The sequence below is a fragment of the Podarcis erhardii genome (assembly GCF_964252035.2).
Source record: "Podarcis erhardii genome assembly, chromosome: 4".
Taxonomy (NCBI): domain Eukaryota; kingdom Metazoa; phylum Chordata; class Lepidosauria; order Squamata; family Lacertidae; genus Podarcis; species Podarcis erhardii.
In genome coordinates this window covers 23,845,339-23,868,874 of record NC_138508.1, presented here as the reverse complement: position 1 = coordinate 23,868,874, position 23,536 = coordinate 23,845,339, and the positions used below count along the sequence as shown (strand labels likewise).

Sequence of the window (23,536 nt, the reverse complement as noted above, 5' to 3'; positions counted from 1 at the left end):
AACACCTGGAGAGTCACAGGGCCCCACACCAATATTTTACAGGAATAACATAGACAGTTTTCCACTCTTTGCGTAAAAGAGCAGCAGCTTTTGATTTTTACAATTTTAGATCTCCTGCCCCAGACTCTCTTCATTCAAAATTCTTCAAAAATTGCTGTTGCTGAAGTTCTGATATATGCAAAATATGTGTATGTATAATTGAGTAATTATCCTATCCATTAAGCAGCAGGCGGTGAGCCTAACAATTTTCAAGTCACACATATTCATTACGTATAAAGCCTAAACCAGACTGTCTCTCCCTGTTAGCTTAACTTATGGAACAGCCCCTTAGAAAATCCTAGAAAGCTGTTGCACTTCAAGGAATAAAGGATCTGCCAAGTATAAATGGGCTCAGGCCATAGCAGTGTTTCTTACAGGTAACAAACAACCTATTAAAGGGTTTGATCAGACTAACACAATGGGCTTTTTGAGCATCCAAAGCCAACAGTGGACCAAAGACCAAAGGTATGCATTATGTGCTTGGAATTAAGTTTTTAACATATTGTCAGATGGCTGTTGTGGCTGCTCGAGAATAACCAGGCAGGACTCCAACCTGTCTTTTATAGGCTTTATTTTGGTGCAAACTATTTACAGTGAAGCACGCGGGTGGCGCTGTGGGTAAAACCTCAGCGCCTAGGACTTGCCGATCGCATGGTCAGCGGTTCGAATCCCCGCGGCGGGGTGCGCACCCGTCGTTCGGTCCCAGCCCCTGCCAACCTAGCAGTTCGAAAGCACCCCCAGGTGCAAGTAGATAAATAGGGACCGCTTACCAGCGGGAAGGTAAACGGCGTTCCATGTGCTGCGCTGGCTCGCCAGATGCAGCTTGTCACGCTGGCCACGTGACCCGGAGGTGTCTGCGGACAGCGCTGGCTCCCGGCCTATAGAGTGAGATGAGCGCACATCCCTAGAGTCTGGCAAGACTGGCCCATACGGGCAGGGGTACCTTTACCTTTACCTATTTACAGTGAAGAGCGTCAAAAGTTCCTGTCTGGCTCAATCGCTAACAGAATCCGGGAGTGGTCTATTTTTGGACCTCCCCCAACATAAGAGTTTCTTTACTCCCAACCTTCTCCTCCCTTCTCTGCACCTTAGGCTACTGTGCAGCACAGGTGATGGCAAGGGCATGTTTCCCTCCTGTCCTCCTTGCCTAGGAGTGGTGTTAAGGCTCCCACAAGCATCCTCTGGTCCTTGCACCTCTCCCTTTCCTCCTTCCCCGGAAGAGGAACTGCTTCGCAAGATTTTCGGAGGTTCCCTGTAACACAACTGCCCTTCTGTTCCTTGCCTCTGAGCCGATGGCAGTTCCCTGACACATATGGATGCCAGAAGGCATCTGAAAATGTTGTTCACAAGAGTCTTTACATTGTGTAAGCACACATAGGTACAGTGGTACCTCGGGTTACATACGCTTCAGGTTACATACGCTTCAGGCTACAGACTCCGCTAACCCAGAAATAGTACCTCGGATTAAGAACTTTGCTTCAGGATGAGAACAGAAATCATGCTCCGGCGGCGCGGCAGCAGCAGGAGGCCCCGTTATCTAAAGTGGTGCTTCAGGTTAAGAACAGTTTCAGGTTAAGAACGGACCTACGGAACAAATTAAGTACTTAACCACTGTGTGTGTCATTCACAAGGGGGTACCATTCGAGAAGGATAAGATGTCTGCTAAACATGTAGGGTGTTTATCCCACATCACCCCACATGTTTAGCAGACCACATGTGCGCATTCCTCAGGGGCAGCTTTAACCCTAGACACCTCACACAGGTTCTACACACTGAGTGGCAACAGCTAAAAGGCCTGAGAGAAGAGGAATGTTTTTGCATGGAGGTGAAAGATATGTAACAAAGGTGCCAGGTGAGTCTCCCCCGGGAAAGCATTCCACAAATGGGGAGCCAATGCAGAAAAGGCCTGCTCTTGTGTTGCTGTCCTGTAGATTGCTCACAGAAGAGGCACACAAAGAAGGGCGTCAGATGTTGATCACAGGGTCTGGGTCGGTTCATATGAAGGGAGGCAGTTTTCGACGTACAGTGGTGCCTCGCAAGACGAAATTAATTCGTTCCACAAGTTTTTTCTTCTTGCGAGTTTTTCGTCTTGCGAAGCACGGTTTCCCATAGGAATGCATTGAAAATCAATTAATGCGTTCCTAGGGAGACCGCCTAAAGACCAGGTCCGGGGACAGTCTGTCCCCGGACCTCTTCTGAAGGCTGGCGGGGGGGGGGAGGGAGGACTTTTCTCCCCACCGCCAGCCTTCAGAACAGCCTTCTGAAGGCTGGCGGTGGGAAGAAAAGCCCTTCTCCCGCCGCCAGCCTTCAGAAGAGTTCCTGCAGGGCTGCCTAGGCTGCGGATAGCAGCCTGCTGCCTGGTGCGAGGGACGCTCTGAAGCAGAGCGCCCCTCGCGCAGGGCAGACATTCGCAGCTTGGGGAGCCCTGCAGGACTTCCCCGCAGGGCTCTCCAAGCTGCGGATAGCAGCCTGCTGCCCTGTGCGAGGGGCGCTCTGCAGACATCTGCAGCTTGGGGAGCCCTGCAGGACTTCCCCGCAGGGCTCTCCAAGCTGCGGATAGCAGCCTGCTGCCCCGCGTGAGGGGCGCTCTTAAGCAGAGCGCCCCTCGCGCGGGGCAGACATTCAAAGCTTGGGGAGCCCTGAGGGGAACTCTTTTGAAGGCTGGAGGCGGGAGAAGGGCTTTTCTTCCCACCGCCAGCCTTCAGAAAAGCCTTCTGAATGTTGGCGGTGGGGAGGAAAGCCCTCCTCCCGTCGCAAGCCTTCAGGACAGGTCCGGGAACAGAGGGGAAGGCGCGCAGCTTCTCCTCTCTTCCCGGGGCTTGCGGTGGGAGGAGGGTTTTTCCTCCCCACCCCCAACATTCAGAACAGCATTCTGAATGTTGGCGGTGGGGAGGAAAGCCCTCCTCCCGTCGCAAGCCTTCAGGACAGGTCCGGGAACAGAGGGGAAGGCACTCAGCGCTTCTCCTCTGTTCCCGGGGCTTGCGGTGGGAGGAGGGTTCCCCGCTGTCCCCGGAGATTTCCCTATGGGCTTTCGTCTTGCGAAGCAAGCCCATAGGGAAATTCGTCTTGCGAAGCCGCTAAAAAATCGGAAAACCCTTTCGTCTTGCGGGTTTTTCGTTTAGCGAGGCATTCGTCTTGCGGGGCACCACTGTACTGTGGTCCTGAACCATTTAAGCCTCTATGGGTCAAAAGCAGCACTTTCAATCGGGCCCAGAAACTAACTGGCAGCCAATGCAGTCAGCCCAGGACTGGGATTATATGCTCAAACCATCTTGCCCCAGTGAGCAGCCTGGCCTCTGAATTTTGCACCAGCTAATGTTTCTGTACTGTCTTCAGGTGCAAGCCACTCCATGCCACCAAGGCCACGTGAGCCTCAAGCAACAGCAAAGGATCCAGAAATACCCCCAAACTACGTATGCGCTCCTTCAGAGGGAGTGTAACCCTATCAAGAGCAGGCAATCTCCCATCCATCTGATCTAGGGAGCTAGCCATTAACAGGGCTTCAGCTTCATCTGGATTGAGCTTCAGTTTGTTGGCTCTCATCTAGTCCGTTACCCAGGCAAGAAAACAGTCCAGCATACCCACTGCCTCACCTGCAGATGTGAAGGAAAAGTAGAGTTGTGTGTCATCAGCAGTTGATTCCAGCCCTCAGCGTAACTTTTTAAATGTGAACACCAACAACCATGAATTCTCATATGCACCCAACAAAATTATGGAAATATAGCAATAAAGACAAGTGTGCAACTGAATTGCACAAACATTCAGAACCACCATATGGACAATGCATTTTATGCTACACAGCGTTTTCAAATATCAGCCGCTGCATCCACACATTTGAGCTTTAAGTCTCCCCTTAAAGTATGCATTAAAAAAATATAATGTGTGAGGAAGCCCTGAAACAGTTGGACAAAAATACATTAACATAGCTTTCCAAAAATGAAAGCTAACTACTGCTGTCCTCTAGTGGCATTGTATTCCATTATATCATATCACACATGATCAAAATAGGCTTCATGGGCTGGAGCAAGGCACATGGGCAATAAGATAATCAGATTTGGGGTGACGAGTGTATCTTTAAAGATGTTTCTGCATGAAGAAGACACTCCACTTCTATTATCCTAGAGGTCAACAGAATGTTAATGGCAACTTGTCTTGAGAAAAATGGTCGAAAACTATGAATATTTATAAGAACTCAGTGGAAACCTTATTGCGGGATTTTATTTTTAAACACTACGTAGCATTCTCATTTTCTTTAAAATGTCATAAGGCTAGATGAAATTTTGCTACCATTTTTAAAGCAGAATTATTCCCCAACGACTGAAGCTGTGACATAGCTTTCAAACTAGCCCCCAAACCAGAATGAGTATGGGACACCAGCAAAAAACAGGTTCACTTTTTTCCAACTTTTATTGTTTTGGACCGATCTTATTAGGACTCAGCTTTGTCCACCTTTGAAGTGGACAGGCTTTCAGAATAGGATTGCAGTCATGCTAATCTAAACAGTTACAGATAGGTAGCCGTGTTGGTCTGCCATAGTCAAAACAAAACAAATTCCTTCCAGTAGCACCTTAAAGACCAACTAAGTCAGTTCTTGGTATGAGCTTTCGTGTGCATGCACACTTCTTCAGATACACTGAAACAGAAGTTTCCAGACCCTTCTATATAGTGAGAAGGGGGGAGGGGTATTACTCAGAAGGGTGGTGGGAATGGGTGATTGGCAGATAGCTGTGATGAGCCTGTTGACGACTCTTAACGACTGCAATAGGTCTTACAGGAAAAAGCAAGGGGTGAAAAGGTGAAAAATGGCTTTGTCATGTATAATGAGATAAGAATCCAAGGTCTTTGTTCAGACCAGGTTTTTCCATGGTTTTGAGTTTGGTGATAAGTTGTAATTCAGCAGCTTCTCTTTCCAGTCTATTTCTGAAATTCCTCTGTAGTAAAACAGCTACCTTGAGATCCTGTATAGAATGTCCTGGGAGATTGAAATGTTCTCCTACTGGTTTCTCTGTCTTGTGATTCCTGATGTCCGATTTATGTCCGTTTATTCTTTGGCGTAAGGTCTGGCCTGTTTGTCCAATATAGAGAGCTGAAGGACACTGTTGGCATTTTATGGCATACACAATGTTAGACGATGAGCAATTAAATAGTCCCAAGATGGTATGTGTGATGTTGTTGGGGCCAGTAATGGTGTTGTCCGGGTGTATGTGGCAGCAAAGTTGGCATCTGGGTTTATTGCAGGCTCTGGTGCCAGTGTCTGTGTTAGGTCTGGTTGTAGTATTATTGTGGGTTAGGAGTTGTTTAAGACTGGGTGGCTGTCTGTAGGCAATGAAAGGTCTTCCTCCCAGAGCTTGAGAAAGAGAACTGTCATTGTCCAGGAGAGGTTGTAGATCTCTGATGATGCGTTGTACTGTTTTAACTTGGGAGCTGTATGTGATGACTAGAGGTGTTCTGTTATTTTCTTTTTTGGGTCTGTCTTGCAGCAAGTTCTCTCTGGGTATCAGTCTGGCTCTGTTGATCTCTCTGGGTATCAGTCTGGCTCTGTTGATCTCTCTGGGTATCAGTCTGGCTCTGTTGAGCCAGACTGATACCCAGAGAGAACTTGCTGCAAGACAGACCCAAAAAAGAAAATAACAGAACACCTCTAGTCATCACATACAGCTCCCAAGTTAAAACAGTACAACGCATCATCAGAGATCTACAACCTCTCCTGGACAATGACAGTTCTCTTTCTCAAGCTCTGGGAGGAAGACCTTTCATTGCCTACAGACAGCCACCCAGTCTTAAACAACTCCTAACCCACAATAATACTACAACCAGACCTAACACAGACACTGGCACCAGAGCCTGCAATAAACCCAGATGCCAACTTTGCTGCCACATACACCCGGACAACACCATTACTGGCCCCAACAACATCACACATACCATCTCGGGACTATTTAATTGCTCATCGTCTAACATTGTGTATGCCATAAAATGCCAACAGTGTCCTTCAGCTCTCTATATTGGACAAACAGGCCAGACCTTACGCCAAAGAATAAACGGACATAAATCGGACATCAGGAATCACAAGACAGAGAAACCAGTAGGAGAACATTTCAATCTCCCAGGACATTCTATACAGGATCTCAAGGTAGCTGTTTTACTACAGAGGAATTTCAGAAATAGACTGGAAAGAGAAGCTGCTGAATTACAACTTATCACCAAACTCAAAACCATGGAAAAACCTGGTCTGAACAAAGACCTTGGATTCTTATCTCATTATACATGACAAAGCCATTTTTCACCTTTTCACCCCTTGCTTTTTCCTGTAAGACCTATTGCAGTCGTTAAGAGTCGTCAACAGGCTCATCACAGCTATCTGCCAATCACCCATTCCCACCACCCTTCTGAGTAATACCCCTCCCCCCTTCTCACTATATAGAAGGGTCTGGAAACTTCTGTTTCAGTGTATCTGAAGAAGTGTGCATGCACACGAAAGCTCATACCAAGAACTGACTTAGTTGGTCTTTAAGGTGCTACTGGAAGGAATTTGTTTGGTTTAATCTAAACAGGTTAGGCATTAAACCATGTCCTGCTGCTCTTTGGGGTGTATATATATCCGATCAATAAGCCTTGCCTGCCTTTTTTGACTATCATTTGGTGTGTGGCTATGGGGGCTTAGCATGACGAGCTCCTGCACTTCAAAAATTACTACTACTGAGACAACACAAAAGCCAACAAGCAGCTCTTAAACCACTATTTGTGTACTGTACCTAATGGAAGCCATAACCATGGTTTGGGTTTTTAAACAATGTTTAGCAGAAAACATGGTCAGGCTGATGTCTGAATTGAGCCATGATTTTGATCAACCCATTATCCATACCAGAAAGAAAAAGAAAAATATTTCCTTAGATTTGAAAGCTAAAGTATTCAAAGTGTGCATAGTGCCTGTGAGCAGAGAACTGGACTGAAACACGAACAGCTTAAGAACAACATAGCATGCCATGGAATGTGCAATGCTAGGAGTATCATTAAAAGATAGGTAAATGAATAGGTAAATGAATAATTGGATATTACAAATTTCAAAAGTCATGGATGCAGTGGAAAAGGCTGTGAAGTTAAAATGGACGTGTGGCAAGTGGCAATTCAGGCCAATGACTGTTAATTCTGCAGACCCTACAACTGTAAAAGACCAGGTGGACGACCACCTATGCCATGGGTGGACAACCTAAAACTAACAGTGGAGTTTACATGGATGAAGGAAGCCACCCAGAGTGGCTGGGGCAATCCAGTCAGATGGATGGCATATTTATTATTATTATTATTATTATTATTACTGGGGAGAACCTGAAGAAGCATACAGTGATACCTTGGTACTAGAATGGCTTGGCTCCCGAACAAATCGGCTGCTGAACGCCGCAAACCCAGAAGTGTTCCGGTTTGCGAACGTTTTTCGGAAGCCGAACATCCAATTCAGCTTCCACTTGAGTGTAGGAAGCTCCTGCAGCCAACCAGAAGCCACGCCTTGGTTTTCGAACGGTTTCGGGAGTCGAATGGACTCCCGGAACAGATTAAGTTCGAGAACCAAGGTATCACTGTATATCCAAAGATGGATGTTGGACGCTGCAAATGAGGAAAATAAGAATCCATCCCTTGAGGTTTTGGAGAAGATTAAATGAGAGGCCCGTGTACTCTTTCCTAAGCTCCCTTCTGAGAAAGGCGGGATACAAATGCCAAACACTACTCCTTCAGGAAATGTTCAGGGCATTTTCTATTTTAGTCAAGTTTTCACACAGCACTAATAATTTGATTTCAGACTTACAATAGTATCTGTCCATTCTATTTTAATTACTGCAAGCATACAGATTCCTAATTAGGTAAGGTATTTAACTTGGCTTTCGTTCTACGCAGTTATGCACTCTCACGGCTCGCGGAACTTTCTAATTATCTCTAACCTCATTAACGGCTACTAAAACTGTCAATATAATTTTTATGAAGTTTTTGAAAGTCTACACCACAACCTCGCTCACTAATTTCTAGTGGATTAAAGAGCCGCAGTCTGGTATTTGGAACATTTAAACTCTGAGGAAGAGTGCCCCCCAGCTCCACCCCGCGAAAGAAATGAAGAGGTGCAATCCAGACTGCTCAATATTTCAATGACACTTAAGGATGTTTAATATTATTTGGCTTCTGTTGAGCAATTAACCTCTCTGACATCATGCTTTTAATTGAAAACTCATACGCACAGGAAAATATGGAGAGGGGGAAACCAAGCATACTCTCATTTATTTTAGTGTTCATCTTGTCTCAAGCCCTGTCTGGGAGGATTTCAGTTGTGAAGAGTGTCAGTGTTGGAACACAAAGACGGAAAAAAGCCAACAATTGGCCTAGGGTGCGGCAGCAGGCTGCACTGGGCCAAATCTGGTGTTCAGCTGCCAACTCTGAAGCGAGGGGAAATTTACAGAAGAGGTTGTAGCTGTGCCCCTGGTTTGTGTCTAATGAGGGATTGGAGGGGAAAACTCTGGTTTAACACCCCTGATTAGTTGCTGACCATGGGGATTTGTTGCACAATCGTTATCAAGTCAACAAAATCAGATCTGTGACAATGACTAGTTTGTATTTCAGTCTGCCCATGCAGCTACTGGAACTTAGCTGCTGGCATTCATTGTTTCAAAGCAAAAGTAGCCATGTTTCTTCTTCTCTGTAGACTAGGGATGGCAAATTGGCAGCTTCCAGATGTTGTGGGACTACAAACTCCCATGGCAGTCCAACAACATCTGGATGGCCACAGGAACCCCATCCCTGCTGGAATCTTTGTTGTAACCTAAGATCCCACCCCCAACCACCCCCTCCAGGCACAGCTTAAACTAATTAAGTCTGTAATTATCCATACCAATTCTATTTAAATATTACGTCGTCAATTAGGGCTTTGTCAACTTCCTTACTACCATCCTTTCCCACTGATTTGCTCTTTTCTTCTCAACATCCCATCTGACGAAGCATTTCTACAAATAGCTTGTTTGCTATTTTCATTTAAGGTAAAGGTACCCCTGCCCATACGGGCCAGTCGTGTCCAACTCTGGGGTTGCGTGCTCATCTCGCTCTAGAGGCAGTGAGCCGGCGCCGTCCGAAGACACTTCCGGGTCACGTGGCCAGCGTGACGAAGCTGCAGCTGGCGAGCCAGCACCAGCGCAGCACACAGAAATGCTGTTTACCTTCCCGCTATAAAGCGGTACCTATTTATCTACTTGCACTTAAGAGTGCTTTCGAACTGCTAGGTGGGCAGGAGCTGGGACCGAACGACGGGAGCTCACCCCGCCGCGGGGATTCGAACCGCCAACCATACGATCAGCAAGTCCTAGGCACTGAGGTTTTACCCACAGCGCCACCTGCGTCACGCATTTTCATTTAGTTGGTCCTAATAAAAACATGCCACTGTTATAGTTTCCCACCCGGCCACTTCAAAAAATGGGGAAATCGTCAAAACATTACAGATGCCATGTAGATGACTGCATACAAGACTTAAACATATGTCCATGTATTTCTCTTGCAATACTACTCTTGATGTTTGGTAATTGCTTTTAAAATTGTCAATGGAGTTCGTAAATTTAAAAAAGATGGAGAAATACAGTTATCCGAAATTTCTGCCACATACACACAGATGTTTTTAAATGGCTACATATTGAACAGGAACTGCTGTATGCATGCAAATCAACACTGTGAAGTTGTGATCATATTTTTTGATAGTCTGCTTCCTTTAAATGGTTGTGTCCTCAATGCCATTCAGCTCACAAATGCATCAACTCATGTTTGGTGGCCATTTATCAATCATATGATAACCGATCCACAGCAAAACTATATCCTGATACATCATTTATGTATATGGAATTACTCATAAGCTATCTTCCACCCGCTTAAGTCAATTATACTTTAAATCTTTCTGTGGATGATGACTGATATGTCTTTATATATTGTAACACATAAAATGTAGCTTTGTTTTGATTTTATAAAGCCATGTACTTGTGGATTCTTTGAGGCATGTTTTCCTCTTTTTCTTTCAAATTTTCTTTTACTTTTTGCTGCGAAACAGGGTTTCCCAAACTTGGTGCTCCAGCTGTTTTTGGACTACAATTCCCATCATCCCTGACCACTGGTCCTGCCAGCTAGGGATGGTGGGAGTTGTAGTCCAAAAAACAGCTGGAGACCAAAGTTTGGGATACACTGCTCTAAAACGTAATGGTATAAGTAATATGTATTGAAACTTGTTTTAAAAAATTTAATAAAGAGAATTTCTTTTTAAAAAACTAGAGCAATTATGTGATATGCTTTCATGGGCTCATCTGTGTGCTTGAATCCACACCTACAACATAATAAATGTGTGGGTCTTTAAGGTGCTGCAAGGCTTTTTCTTGTATTTGCTGCATGGGGACTAACCCAACTATGTCTCTGGGAATAAAATCTGAAAGTCTCAAATGCACGCCTTTCCAACAAAAGTGTGATACTTAGAAAGCTTGTTTGATCCTCTTGTCAACCCATTTCAGACTTAGACACAGACACAGACACACACACACCCCTACGATCAAAGAACAGCAGCAATCACACACCACAGCAGCATTGCCTGAATATATTTCTCAGTATTTCCTTTCAAATGCAATTCAGGGGTCAGAAACATGAGGTCGAAGGAAATCAAAAGCAGCTTTCTTTGACAGAAGTGGATTCTGTACTACAGGGATGGTGGGAGCTGGGATGAGGAACTGAATTTAGCTGACCTCTTCCAGCCCCCAGGGCCATTTTGACAGGTGAGCAGAGCCACCCAACTATAAGTCACCTAACGTCATCAGGACGTCAGGTGAAAGACCTTTCTCTGCCTGGGGGTTTCTGAAACCAAAACATTTGTGCAAAGGCCCAGGGGCTCGCAAGCATGGCCAACCAGCTAATCAGTCTGCAAACTCCACTGTTGGCAGGGAGCCCCATTTTTACCTGCCACACACCTGACATCAGCCTGAGAACAGCCTCCCAAGCCAAATTAGGACTCATGCCACAGCCCACTTTTGACTTTACCATTACGGATAATATGGAAGAGGCAGGGGTACTTTTTAAACAACATACCGGAGAATTCAACATTCTACAGCTGCAAAAAATCTGCACCGTTTTTTATTTTTATTCTGGCTGAGACAATAGTTGGTTGCAAGGTCAATCATTTGTCCCAAGGTCTGACATGTCTGGAATTTTATGGGTATTACTCTGGATGGGATTTTTTAGTTGTTGTGACTGCCATCTTGTAAAAGACCCTACAGGCCACAAATATTACACAGAAGGATGAAAAAAAAGAGAATGTATCGGAATATGTCCTGTGATCCTCGGCTGAAGGCTGGTATAGACATTCAATAAATAAAATAAAATAATAAATTAAAATATGTGTTGTGTTAATTGTTAATGAATAATGTGTTAGACTACAATTTTCTGCAAAGCACTTTGAGAACAGATTTGCTTACGGACACTGCGGTATATAAATAGATTGGCATGGACAAAAATACAGTATCTGACCCAGGGAAGGCATGGGAAGTAAGGCCGATGCCTAAAACATCATGTTAATGGAGAGAGGTCAAGGATCCATCAAGGCCACAATTAATCCATACCTCTTGATTTCATTCCTGGGTTACACAGAGGTATCAGGGGGTGGGGGACGAAAAATCCTCCGAAAGAATTGCTGTTTTGCTGACATTGATGGTAATTCCTCTTTATGGCTTTTCATATTTGCTTCTGACATTTTTATGGTTCTGCTATTTGTGACAGATTGTATGATTTGTTCTGTAACACTGTGCCTTGTTCCTTCCCGTCATGCCCTTCCGTCAAGTAGCCCAACAGTTTGCCGTTGTTGTTACATGATTAGTTTCAAGCTTCTTTTGTACCACAGGATAAAACTCCCATCATTGCATATAACTCTCATTTAGAATGTCTGGGCTGTTGGGGGCTGGTGCAGGTTGCTGTATATATTTATTGTATTTGTAAAACACCCTTCATCCGTAGATCTCAGGGCGGTGTACAGAAAAATTATTGCCTGCTTTTATCGTATTTTTTTTAATAGTATTTTTAAAAAGCACCAAAAGATACAGGTCTATAATATGAGCCTCCTAGGACCTTTAGGGTACAATGAGGAGAGAAGCTAGGAATGAATAAATTAAATGCATCAGAGTGTATAAAATATTTCCCAAATGATTATCAGTATTCTTTTGCACAACCCACAATAAATGCCAGGTCAGGTCTGATCTACATCATGTGCTGTTTTGGAGCCCAAGTAACAAGACCATATTTGATACAGATAGACCAATAAATACTGCAGATGTTTGCAGTTTTCGTTGAAAATTTTCATCTTCTTACAAAATACCCGAAGACATAGTTTAATGATGCCTTTAGAAATTCAATTTCACATCTCTAGCCTAGTTTTCCAAAGTCTCCAGGGAGCCTCTGCTGTCACTCTGCTCTGCTGTCACAAGCACTAGAAGCTTAATAAATTAAATACAAGATTCTCAGTATCCTAACAAGCAACCGCAGAGTGCTTAAGAAACTGCAGCTGCTTATTTATCCCTGCAGACAACCTTCAGGAATAATGTTAACAAAAATAAGTGCCTACGGCTGCAATCCTGTGCCCACTTACTTGTGGACTAAGCTGACACGTGAGTAAGCATTTGGAATATTGCACAGTAAACTGAATCAACTTGTTTTTAATTAGCTTTGAAAGAGCAAACAATGATAAACACAGTATTTATATGCAAACCAGGTACTAATAATAGGCCCACTGAAGGGTCTGGAAACAAGATTCAGGAGCGATATTACTGAAGCTAAGCAGCCGTGAACCTGATCAGTAATCTGAAAGGCAGGCAACAGTCTCCCTCGCAGGAGCAATATACACAGACAATAAATAATTAAAAATCCAGGCGAAAAGTATAGTTTTGCTACTAATGTGCTATATTAAGGTATACGAACGTATCAGATTTTCAGCCAAATTTAATATAGCCAGAGCAGGGGATTTTGAGACCTGAACGTTGGAATCAGCTGTGCTCCATGAGCTGTGAAAGTTCCTGTAATTTAATCCATGGTTTTAAGAATATACGAACTGCTGGACAGCACAGTTGGTTTGAGCACAGTGCTGACAACGCCAAGGTTGCAGGTTCAATACCCGTAAGGGCCACCCCATTGCAGAGGGGTGGACTAGATCAGTGTTTCCCAAACTTGGGTCTCCAGCTATTTCTGGACTATAATTCCCATAATCCCTGAACTCTGGTCTTGCTAGCTAGGGATGATGGGAGCTGTAGTCCAAAAACAGCGTCCCTTCCAACTCTATGATTCTATGAGAAGAACATCCCTATTGCATCTAGACCAGCATCCTGTTATCACAGTGGCTGACCTATGGCATGCCCACAAAAGCAGGACCAAAGCGCAAGAAAACTCTCCACTTGCAATTCCCAGCACCTGGTGCTCAGAGGGATATATCGCCTCCAACAGTGAAGGTCCAACACAGGCATTGTGTAGCCTTTCCTCAATAAAATATATAGTCTTGGTTGGAGTACTGGACCAAAAGAGAGACAGAGACATGACATTTAACCTAACCTAACCCAGAGGGACGTGGGTGGCGCTGTGGGTTAAACCACAGAGCCTAGGACTTGCCGATCAGAAGGTTGACGGTTCAAATCCCCGCAACGGGGTGAGCTCCTGTTGCTCGGTCCCTGCTCCTGCCAACCTAGCAGTTTGAAAACACATCAAAGTGCAAGTAGATAAATAGGTACCGCTCCGGTGGGAAGGTAAACGGCGTTTCCGTGCGCTGCTCTGGTTCACCAGAAGTGGCTTAGTCATGCTGGCTACATGACCCAGAAGCTGTACGCCGGCTCCCTCGGCCAATAAAGTGAGATGAGCGCCTCAACACCAGAGTCAGTCATGTCCGGACCTAATGGTCAGGGGTCCCTTTACCTTTAATCTAACCTAACACGGGGCTTGTCATCTTTTCTATAACAATTAACAGTTCTGCTTTCACACAGAATCCCGGAACACTGAAGAACATACCTGGCTGTTCTGCCAACTCTGTGAATGTAAGTATTTGCGTCCTCCGGACAGTCAAACTGAATAACCCAATTCACAGCAGGGAAATCTGCAAAGAAGTGAGAAAGGGACAGGCCTTGAGTTCAGGAAACACTGAAAATCCATCCACAGAGAAAACGGCTGTATAATTTGCTACAAATTCAGTTCTGCTTTATTGTGCTGTATTAGCGGAGACTGTTCAGAGCTGAATCAATCACCTTCATTTATTTGTCAAGATAGGAATAAAATTAATAGCATAATCATTTCCTAAGTAATGACAGTGTAATTTTATACCTGAACATGGACAGGCAGATAATTTGCATGTTTCAAATTCAAAAGCAGTGTTATATCTTTCACAATTTAAAACGGTGGCTTTCAACACTTCTATAGCCAGGAACCACCCTTAACCCAAATTTGCCACCCAAGACTACCTTTTAATTGTTTATCTTGGGCTGGATTCAAATAGTGAGTCCCACTAGTGAAAGCCAGCGCAAGGACTTCTGCTGGTGCAGTGGGGTTTCCTCTCCTGTCCTCCCCTCACAAGTCGCCTCAGGGATGGGGTTGGAAAACTCCCAAAACAAGGTGAGGGGGTGGAAAGAGAATTTTTTTCCATCAAGCAAGCAAAAATGCTTGCACTGATGCATCAATCTCCTCAGTGCCATGTTGAATTCCTCCCCTTGCATATCATTACTGCATTCACCTTTGAAGCATGCCTGCCACCATCGTTATCTGCTTTTAAGCTTCAAGCTAAAATAGGTAAAGGTAAAGGGACCCCTGACCATTAGGTCCAGTCGTGACCGACTATAGGGTTGTGGCGCTCATCTCGCTTTACTGGCCAGCATGACTAAGCCACTTCTGGCGAACCAGAGCAGCACACGGAAATGCCGTTTACCTTCCCACCGGAGCGGTACCTATTTATCTACTTGCACTTTGACATGCTTTCAAACTTCTAGGTTGGCAGGAGCTGGGACCGAGCAACGGGAGCTCACCCCGTTGTGGGGATTCGAACCGCCGACCGATCGGCAAGTCCTAGGCTCTGTGGTTTAACCCAAAGCACCACCCACGTCCCATCAGGCTAAAATAGGTGTCACCAAACTTTTCGGAAGACTGGGTGCGTTTTGAATTTTGAGAGAGTGCTGGGGCACCAGTCACAAAATGGCTGCCAAGAAGGGGGCGTGGCATAACACAAATGGCTGCCATGGGGAGCATGGCAGAACACAAACTTAAGAGAGGCAGTTACAGATAGGTAGCCGTGTTGGTCTGCCATGGTCAAAACAAAATAAAAAAATTCCTTCCAGTAGCACCTTAAAGACCAACTGAGTTAGTTCTAGGTATGAGCTTTCGTGTGCATGCACACTTCTTCAGATAGGCAACCATTCCTCAACAACCTTATGTTTACCATGGAAAGTCAGCTATGTCCTGCTGATTATGGAGATCACAGACACAAACACAAACATAGATGCTGTTGCTGTCTAGTGAGAATGGGAAACAATCCTCAGTACCAGGAAAAAATATCCATAGTTATCTTGCAACTCTCATTTCACAGACATTGTTTAGGAGGTACCAGCACATTTTGCTCTATACATTTCTTTCTAGCAAACTATAGGCTCTTATTTTTTTATATATAATGTAAGTTCACAGTCCTGGGCACCTGCCCTCGGAACAGGTAGTTCTGCAACTTTATATAAACGTGGAAGAACTTGAGAGCGCTTACCAAGGCCCCGAGCCGCAAGATCCGTAGCAAAGAGAACTGCCGATTTCTTGCGCACAAAATCAGTGTAGACTTCCATTCTCTTCATCTGCTGCTGCTTGCCGTGAAGAGCCAGTATAGGGAGCCCGGGTCGAAGACGGCAGAAGACTCTAAACAAATACTGGACCTAGAAACCAGTAACAATTCAGACTGTAAGTTCTTTGGGGCAGGGACTTGTTTTATGCGTATGCTGCTCTATAACGTGGCCTGTACAACAATGGGGCGATAGGGCCAAACTGTACATGATGCAGGAGAACCCTGACTGACGCTTCCAGTGTTTAATTTAATTTATTAGCCACAGCAAAGGGCTCTGCATCTGAAAAACGTTAGCCAGGCACTGGGGCTGGGTGGGGAGGGAAGGGTGTTCAAGCCCATTCCTACTGACATGTCATTGCTTCCAATCTTATCATCAAAGCTGCGGTAGCCCTATGCTTAGGGGGCGGGGAATGAGTGAATTTAGAAATAGCAATCGCTATTACTATAAAGTTGCCGCTTAAATTGTTCATTTTTCCTTACTTCAATTATTCAGTTTGACTGATTAACTAAAATGTTCCACTTGACCAAAAAAGGCACCCTGATCCGTCAGGGAGCAGTTTGAATAGAAATCATTTTCATTTTCAAACTCAGCTGCTAAGGTTCCTGAAGAATTATCCTGCCCTGTTTGCGAACTTCCCATGGCCACTGTGAGAACAGAATTCAAGTCTAGAAGGGCCTTTGGTATGATGCAGCAGAATTCTTCTCATGTTTTAAACAAATTTCCCAGGCTTTTTAATCACAATCCAGTGTCACGAACAGATTTACAGTTATGGACATCAGAGATGGTGCGATGTTGTTGTTTTTTACTTTCTTTAAGTTCAACAATATCAGAGGAGGATCCTACCTCTTCGTAATTACAAAAACAGCAGTATCTTTTTCCAAAACTCTTTCAACCCAGTTACAGATAGGTAGCCGTGTTGGTCTGCCATAGTCAAAACAAAATAAAAAAATTCCTTCCAGTAGCACCTTAAAGACCAACTAAGTTAGTTCTTGGTATGAGCTTTCGTGTGCATGCACACTTCTTCAGATATCTAGATATCTGAAGAAGTGTGCATGCACACGAAAGCTCATACCAAGAACTAACTTAGTTGGTCTTTAAGGTGCTACTGGAAGGAATTTTTTTATTTTGTTCTTTCAACCCAGGGACATTTGGGGTGTGGGTGTGTGGGTGTGTGGGTGTGTGGGTGTGTGTGTGTTCAACACTTATTTGAAACAGCAGGTAGGCTGAGTAACAATACCTCCAGAGCAAAGGTCATTTATTGTGAGGAAAGCTTGACACAAGGAAAACACCACACGGAAAATGCTGTGGTGAAAAAACCTATCAGTAGAAAGTAGTCAGTAAATGCTTATGTCAAACTCTGCCTGCAGCGGTCACCATTTTATACCTGGCTATGCCCACACAGCACTATTTTGTAACCGGTAGACCTCAGTACAGTGGTACCTCAGTTTAAGAACAGCCCTGTTTACAAACTATTCAGTTTACGAACTCCGCAAAACCGGAAGTAGTGTCACAGTTTGCGAACTTTACCTCGGTCTAAGAACATAATCCGAACAGTGAAAGGGCACGGGCAGTGGGAGGCCTCATTAGGGAAAGCGCACCTCGGTTTAAGAACAGTTTCAGTTTAAGAACGGACTTGCAGAATGGATTAAGGTTGTAAACTGAGGTACCACTGTAATTCTCAGCTGTCTCAAGTGGGCTATGACAGTAGAAAGTTTGAGAATCCCTGCTGTTTGGGATGCATATTTACCATCCCATCTTCTGCTTGTAAATGAACTAGGCCTAAGTTTAGATAGGTAGATATAGAGACACAGAGAGAGAAAAACTGGCTTGAGGACACTTAAGTGTACAGTGGTACCTCGGGTTAAGAACTTAATTCGTTCTGGATGTCCATTCTTAACCTGAAACTGTTCTTAACCTGAGGTACCACTTTAGCTAATGGGGCCTCCCGCTGCTGCCATGCGATTTCTGTTCTCATCCTGAAGCAAAGTCCTTAACCCAAGGTACTATTTCTGGGTTAGCGGAGTCTGTAACCTGAAGCGTCTGTAACCTGAAGCATCTGTAACCTGAGGTACCACTGTAATCTCTAGTAGAACTGCATGTTCAGCTTCAGGACTCAAACAGGAAGACATTTCGCTGGACTTCTGCACAAACCTTTACCCACTATACCAAACTTTTAATATCTCCTGTTTTAAAGTATTTATTAACATATTCCCGCTTGCTGGGCACAGGAGAATATGTCACAGGTGCTTTAATTTATGATACAAGACCCTTGCCTGAAGTCCTGGCAGGAATGGTATTAACTTGATATTTAAAAAGAAAAGAAAAAGAGAAAGCATTTTTTATAAATGGTTAAGAGATAGAATTATAGATATTCAATACCTCTTTACAGCTTGCAAAAAATACAATACTTTTCTTATTCAGATGACTTCTCAAAAAGGAGTACAACATATTGATTTTCTGGTGCAGTTCACAAACAACGTAGTTCTGTTCCAAAGTTGCTGGAGTACTAAAAAATAATAATAATCACATATTTATCATCATTATTATTGGGCACAATTTATCATCCTGCCTTTCTACCAAATGGTGCACAAGGTGGCCAACACAAGTAGAATACGAAATATGTATGTTTATGTATAAATGTGTGTGTGTATAAACACACATACACAACCCCATCAATCTCAATCACAACCCATGAATTAACTAAGAGCAAAATATAGATAAACAAGGCATAAGTCATTAAAACCAAAGAACTTAAAACCAAAGAACATATGTATAGGTCAGTGTACAAATGAAATAAATAATATTAAATCATATAGATCTAGTCATGTGCTGCCTGGGGGTTATAGTCCAAAACATGTGGTGGGCACCAGGATGGAGAAGGCTTGTCTACTCCACCCAGCAGTGCCTCTTCAGCATGGGTAGGCAAACTAAGGCCCGGGGGCCAGATCCGGCCCAATTGCCTTCTAAATCCGGCCTGTGGATGGTCCAGGAACCAGGGTAATTTTACATGAGTAGAATATGTCCTTTTATTTAAAATGCATCTCCGGGTTATTTGTGGGGCATAGGAATTTGTTCATTTCCCCCCCCCCTAAAAAAAATATATATAGTTCAGCCCCCCAGAAGGTTGGAGGGACAGTGGACCGGCCCCCTGCTAAAAAAGTTTGTTGACCACTGCTCTTCAGGGTCTGGAATAGAAGTGTTTTCTAGAGATGCTTTTCTAACTGGAAAGGTCAGGGGTTTCCTCCGCACATATCATACCCTCACCCACTGATCTCTGGCAGAAAGCATCAATACAACTCACAGCAAACCTATGCAAAGATGCATTCCAATCAGATTGTGAACTGCTGAGATATAAGTGCCTTAAATTAATGCTCCCCCACCACGCTCAAAACTTAACGCAAAATACTTCATTATACCCTGCCATGGTTGAACCTGAAACCTTTTTTTAAAAAAAATCCCCGGTGTTTTATTGAAGATGGCTGTTGCTCTGCCGGAATTGCAGTGATCTGTAATAATTTGATCCAGCCCATTGCTCCGTAAATTACGCAGCTGACATCGCTGCCTTGTACTAATCTTGCTCGGAATCCCCACCCCCTCATTCTGGTAAACTGTGAAATACTGTTTCTCAAAGCAGTAATTCCCATTTAAAAATATACGTGCTTTGTTTTAATGTCCCAATTCAAGCTGCTTGGATTTTTCCAAAGAGCACAGAAGTGTCATCACAAAGGCATTACCGTTCGCTCACCCACCAGAAAAAATAAAATAAAAATCCCTGCAAGAGTGCACATTAAATCAGACTAAGGTTCGACTAGATGACACTCAAGATGATACTTCCAGCTCTACAATTCTGTGAAATCTACGAAAAGCACCTCTTGCTTGTCTGGATGGAGTTTAGAGAGGGGTCTCTGAATGTGTGTAGAAACTAGCCTAGTGTACAATGGTAAATACACGTTTTTTCCACTGCTTTGCAGTAGTTCCCTGGGAAGCCTTCAATGTAGGGTTCCTCAGGGTTCAGTATTATCCCTCCATGCTGTTTAACCCGAGTGGGGTCACCCAGACTTTTGGAGTACGTTGTCAGCACTATGCTGATGACACACAGCTCTATTTCTCCTTTACATACCGCAGGTGAGGCAGTGGAAGTGCTGGACCTTTGTCCTGCCTGGATAATGGACTGGATGAGAGCCAACAAACTGAAGGAAAAGACTGAAGCACTCTTTGTGGATGGTCATAGACTAGAATGGATGGGAGGTGACCTGCTCTTGATGAGGTTACACTCCCACAGGAAGGAGCAGGTATGTAGCTTGGGAGTATATAGAATGCCAATCTAGGCCCAACTGCGCTGGCCACCAATTAGATTCCAGGCCCATTTCTAAGTGCTACATTTTGCCTGTAAAGCCTTAAATGGCTCAGGACCACATGCCTCAAGGATCGCCTCTCCCCTTATGAACTGGCCTGGATGCTTCAATCTTCATGTGCCTCCGCCACAAGAGGTCCAGAGGGTGGCAACACAAGAACAGGCCTTTTCCGCAGTGGCTCCCCGCTTGTGGAATGCTCTCCCCCCCAGAGACTCACCTGGTGCCTTTGTTACCTATCTTTAGGTGTCAAGCAAAAACACTCCTCTTCTCCCAGGCCTTTGCCTAACTGAGCTATCATTGGCCTTTTAAATTGGGGAGAGGAACGTTGTTTTTGTTTGTTACTATGCTATGTATTTTCATGTTTTTATACTGTAAACCGCCCTGTTAACCTTGGATGAAGGGCAGTACAGAAATGTAATAAATACAGTGGTAAAGGTAAAGGTAAAGGGACCCTGACCATTAGGTCCAGTCATGACCGACTCTGGGGTTGCGGCGCTCATCTCGCTTTACTGGCCGAGGGAGCCGGCGTACAGCTTCCGGGTCATGTGGCCAGCATGACTAATCCGCTTCTGGCGAACCAGAGCAGCGCACGGAAACGCCGTTTACCTTCCTGCCGGAGCGGTACCTATTTATCTACTTGCACTTGATGTGCTTTTGAACTGCTAGGTTGGGAGGAGCAGGGACCGAGAAACAGGAGCTCACCCCGTTGTGGGGATTCGAACTGCTGACCTTCTGATCAGGAAGTCCTAGGCTCTGTGGTTTAACCAACAGTGCCACCCACGTCCCTAATACAGTGGTACCTTGGGTTAAGAACTTAATTCGTTCTATTTCTGGGTTAGCGGAGTCTGTAACCTGAAGCATCTGTAACCCGAGGTACCACTGTAACAACAACAATGAATTTGTTGTTCTGCCCATTTTGCCTCTGATCCCAACCACCGCTGTCATGCAGCCCTCAAAACTCTACACAGGAGGGAATGCAGCCCTCTTACCCCCCAAAAAAAGATTGGTTCCCCACCCCTGATTTATTGAAAGTCACGGAACGCGTAGTCCTAAGCATGCATAAACTTAGAAGTATGCATTATTGTTTTCAGCTGCCGGGCTGGCCTTTAATTCAATTGCAAATTGAATCCTACATCTTTAAATTTTCTGGTCACCTGTTGAAATCTTGGTGATTGAGAGAGATGAGTATCTAATCAAGAATTACTTAGGCTGGCTTTTGACAGTCACACAGTTAAGCCAGTTTCATCTATTTTAAATTGGCTATTTTATATACTTACTTCTTACAGCTCCCTGCCGCAGGGCCAAAAAGTTATATATCACAGTGATTTGTAGCACACATAGTACTTAAAATGACAGAACAGGAGTTGAAGCAAAGAATTCTACAACCACACTTCAACTGACCCAATTAATTTCTTTCTCTCTCTCTCTCTCTCTCTCTCTCTCTCTCGTGTGTGTGTGTGTGTGTGTGTGTGTGTGCCAACTTCAGTTTTCTAGCCTATGTTATCCCAAGGCCTCAGGTTGAATAACATGACTCTCCATCCCACCCCTTCCATAAACAGGCACATAATGGAGTAAAACAGAGCTACACTTTACTTCCTTCGAAGTCTAGATAGAGAAGAATTCTCCTACCTGAACTTTGCCTTCTCATGTACCCAGATATATTCTGGATCTTTCAAGCTCAGCCGGGCCAGGTCCTTCACTGATTTGGTTTGCGTGGCTGAGAAAAGCAGAGTCTGGCGCGTCTCGGGAAGGTTTTCTATGATTGCGTTCATCGTATCAGCAAAACCCATGTCCAGAATTCTGTCAGCTTCATCAAGTACTGGAATGAGAAAGGCCAGCTGGAGGGAATTGGATTTTTTTTCTCCCCTAAGCTTCTAACCTTCAGACAGAGCGTGAGACTAATTTCCACACTGATAGCAGGGGCTTATCCACATGAAAGGCATCGCTCCAAAATACACACAAGAAGGGATTTGTTGGGGGTCAGCCTTCACAGGCAGGGCCTTAGGAGGTCACCTAATTGAACCCACTACAATGCAGGATGCAAACTACAGCATCCCTGACAGAGGACCGTCCAGCCTCTGTTCAAATATCACTTACAAAAGCTTTTGACACCTCAGTCAAGCCTACTTCCACATGTGAGAATTCATTCACATATAATAGCTTTCCTGTGTGAGTGTCTGGAGGCGGTGGGAGGATAGATGGCAGCTAACAGATTGAGGTTAAATCCTAACAGGACAGAAGGACTGTTTTGGGGGACAGGGGGCGAGCAGGTGCAGATGACTCCCTGGTCCTGAATGGGGGAACTGTGCCCCTGAAGGACCAGGTGCGCAGCCTGGGACTCATTTTGGACTGACAGCTGTCCATGGAGGTGCAGGTCAATTCTGTGTCCAGCTTCATCTGGTATGCAGGCTGAGGCCCTACCTGCCCACAGACTGTCTCGCCAGAGTGGTGCATGCTCTGGTTACCTCCCACTTGGACTACTGCAATGCGCTCTACGTGGGGCTACCTTTGAAGGTGACCCGGAAACTACAACTAATTCAGAATGTGGCAGCTAGATTGGTGACTGGGAGTGGCCGCTGAGACCATACAACACTGGTCCTGAAAGACCTACATTGGCTCCCTGTAATTTTCCGAAGACAATTTAAAGTGTTGGTGCTGACCTTTAAAGCCCTAAATGGCCTTGGCCCAGTATACCTGAAGGAGCGTCTCCACCCCCATCATTCAGCCCGGACACTGAGCTCCAAGGGCCTTCTGGTGGTTCTCTCATTGCTAGAAGTGAGGTTAAAGGGAACCAGGCAGAGGGCCTTCTCGGTAGTGGCACCTTCTCGGTAGTAGAACACCCTCCTATCAGATGTCAAGGAAATAAACAACTATCTGACTTTTAGAAGACATCTGAAGGTTACCCTTCTTAGGGAAGTTTTTAATGTTTGCTGTTTTATCGTGTTTTTAATATTCTGTTGGGAGCCACCCAAAGTGGCTGGGGAAACCCAGCCAGATGGACAGGGTATAAATAATAAATTATTATTATTATTATTATTATTATTATTATTATTATTATTATGTAACAAACAGAGACAAGGGGCCACAGCAATGTGGCACAGTACATCCTTGGCAAGCAGAAGGTCCCAGATCCAATCCCTGCCATCTCCAGGGTAAGGGATGACCCTCTGCCTGAGACCCTGGAAAGCTGCTTCCGATCAGAGTAGACAGTACTGGGTTCAATGGGGCAGTGATCTTAGCAGCTTCATATGCTTGGCTGTTCCAAGAGCTCTAAGTATGTGTATGCCTGCCTAGACC

The 23,536-nt window shown here is 44.6% G+C and overlaps 1 protein-coding gene across 2 annotated transcripts in view; it reads right to left on the bottom strand.

Annotated features, from left to right (window-relative positions):
• DDX10 (DEAD-box helicase 10) overlaps positions 1-23,536 on the bottom strand; it is a 171,132-nt gene that overhangs the window by 136,739 nt on the left and 10,857 nt on the right. For both annotated transcript variants that reach the window (XM_081860229.1, XM_081860230.1), the window contains exons 6-9: positions 21,869-22,058; positions 18,264-18,390; positions 15,812-15,974; positions 14,083-14,167 (exon numbers count right to left, since the gene is read on the bottom strand). In XM_081860229.1, coding sequence (XP_081716355.1) covers positions 14,083-14,167; positions 15,812-15,974; positions 18,264-18,390; positions 21,869-22,058 — 565 coding nt within the window. The remainder of the gene's footprint in view (positions 1-14,082; positions 14,168-15,811; positions 15,975-18,263; positions 18,391-21,868; positions 22,059-23,536) is intronic.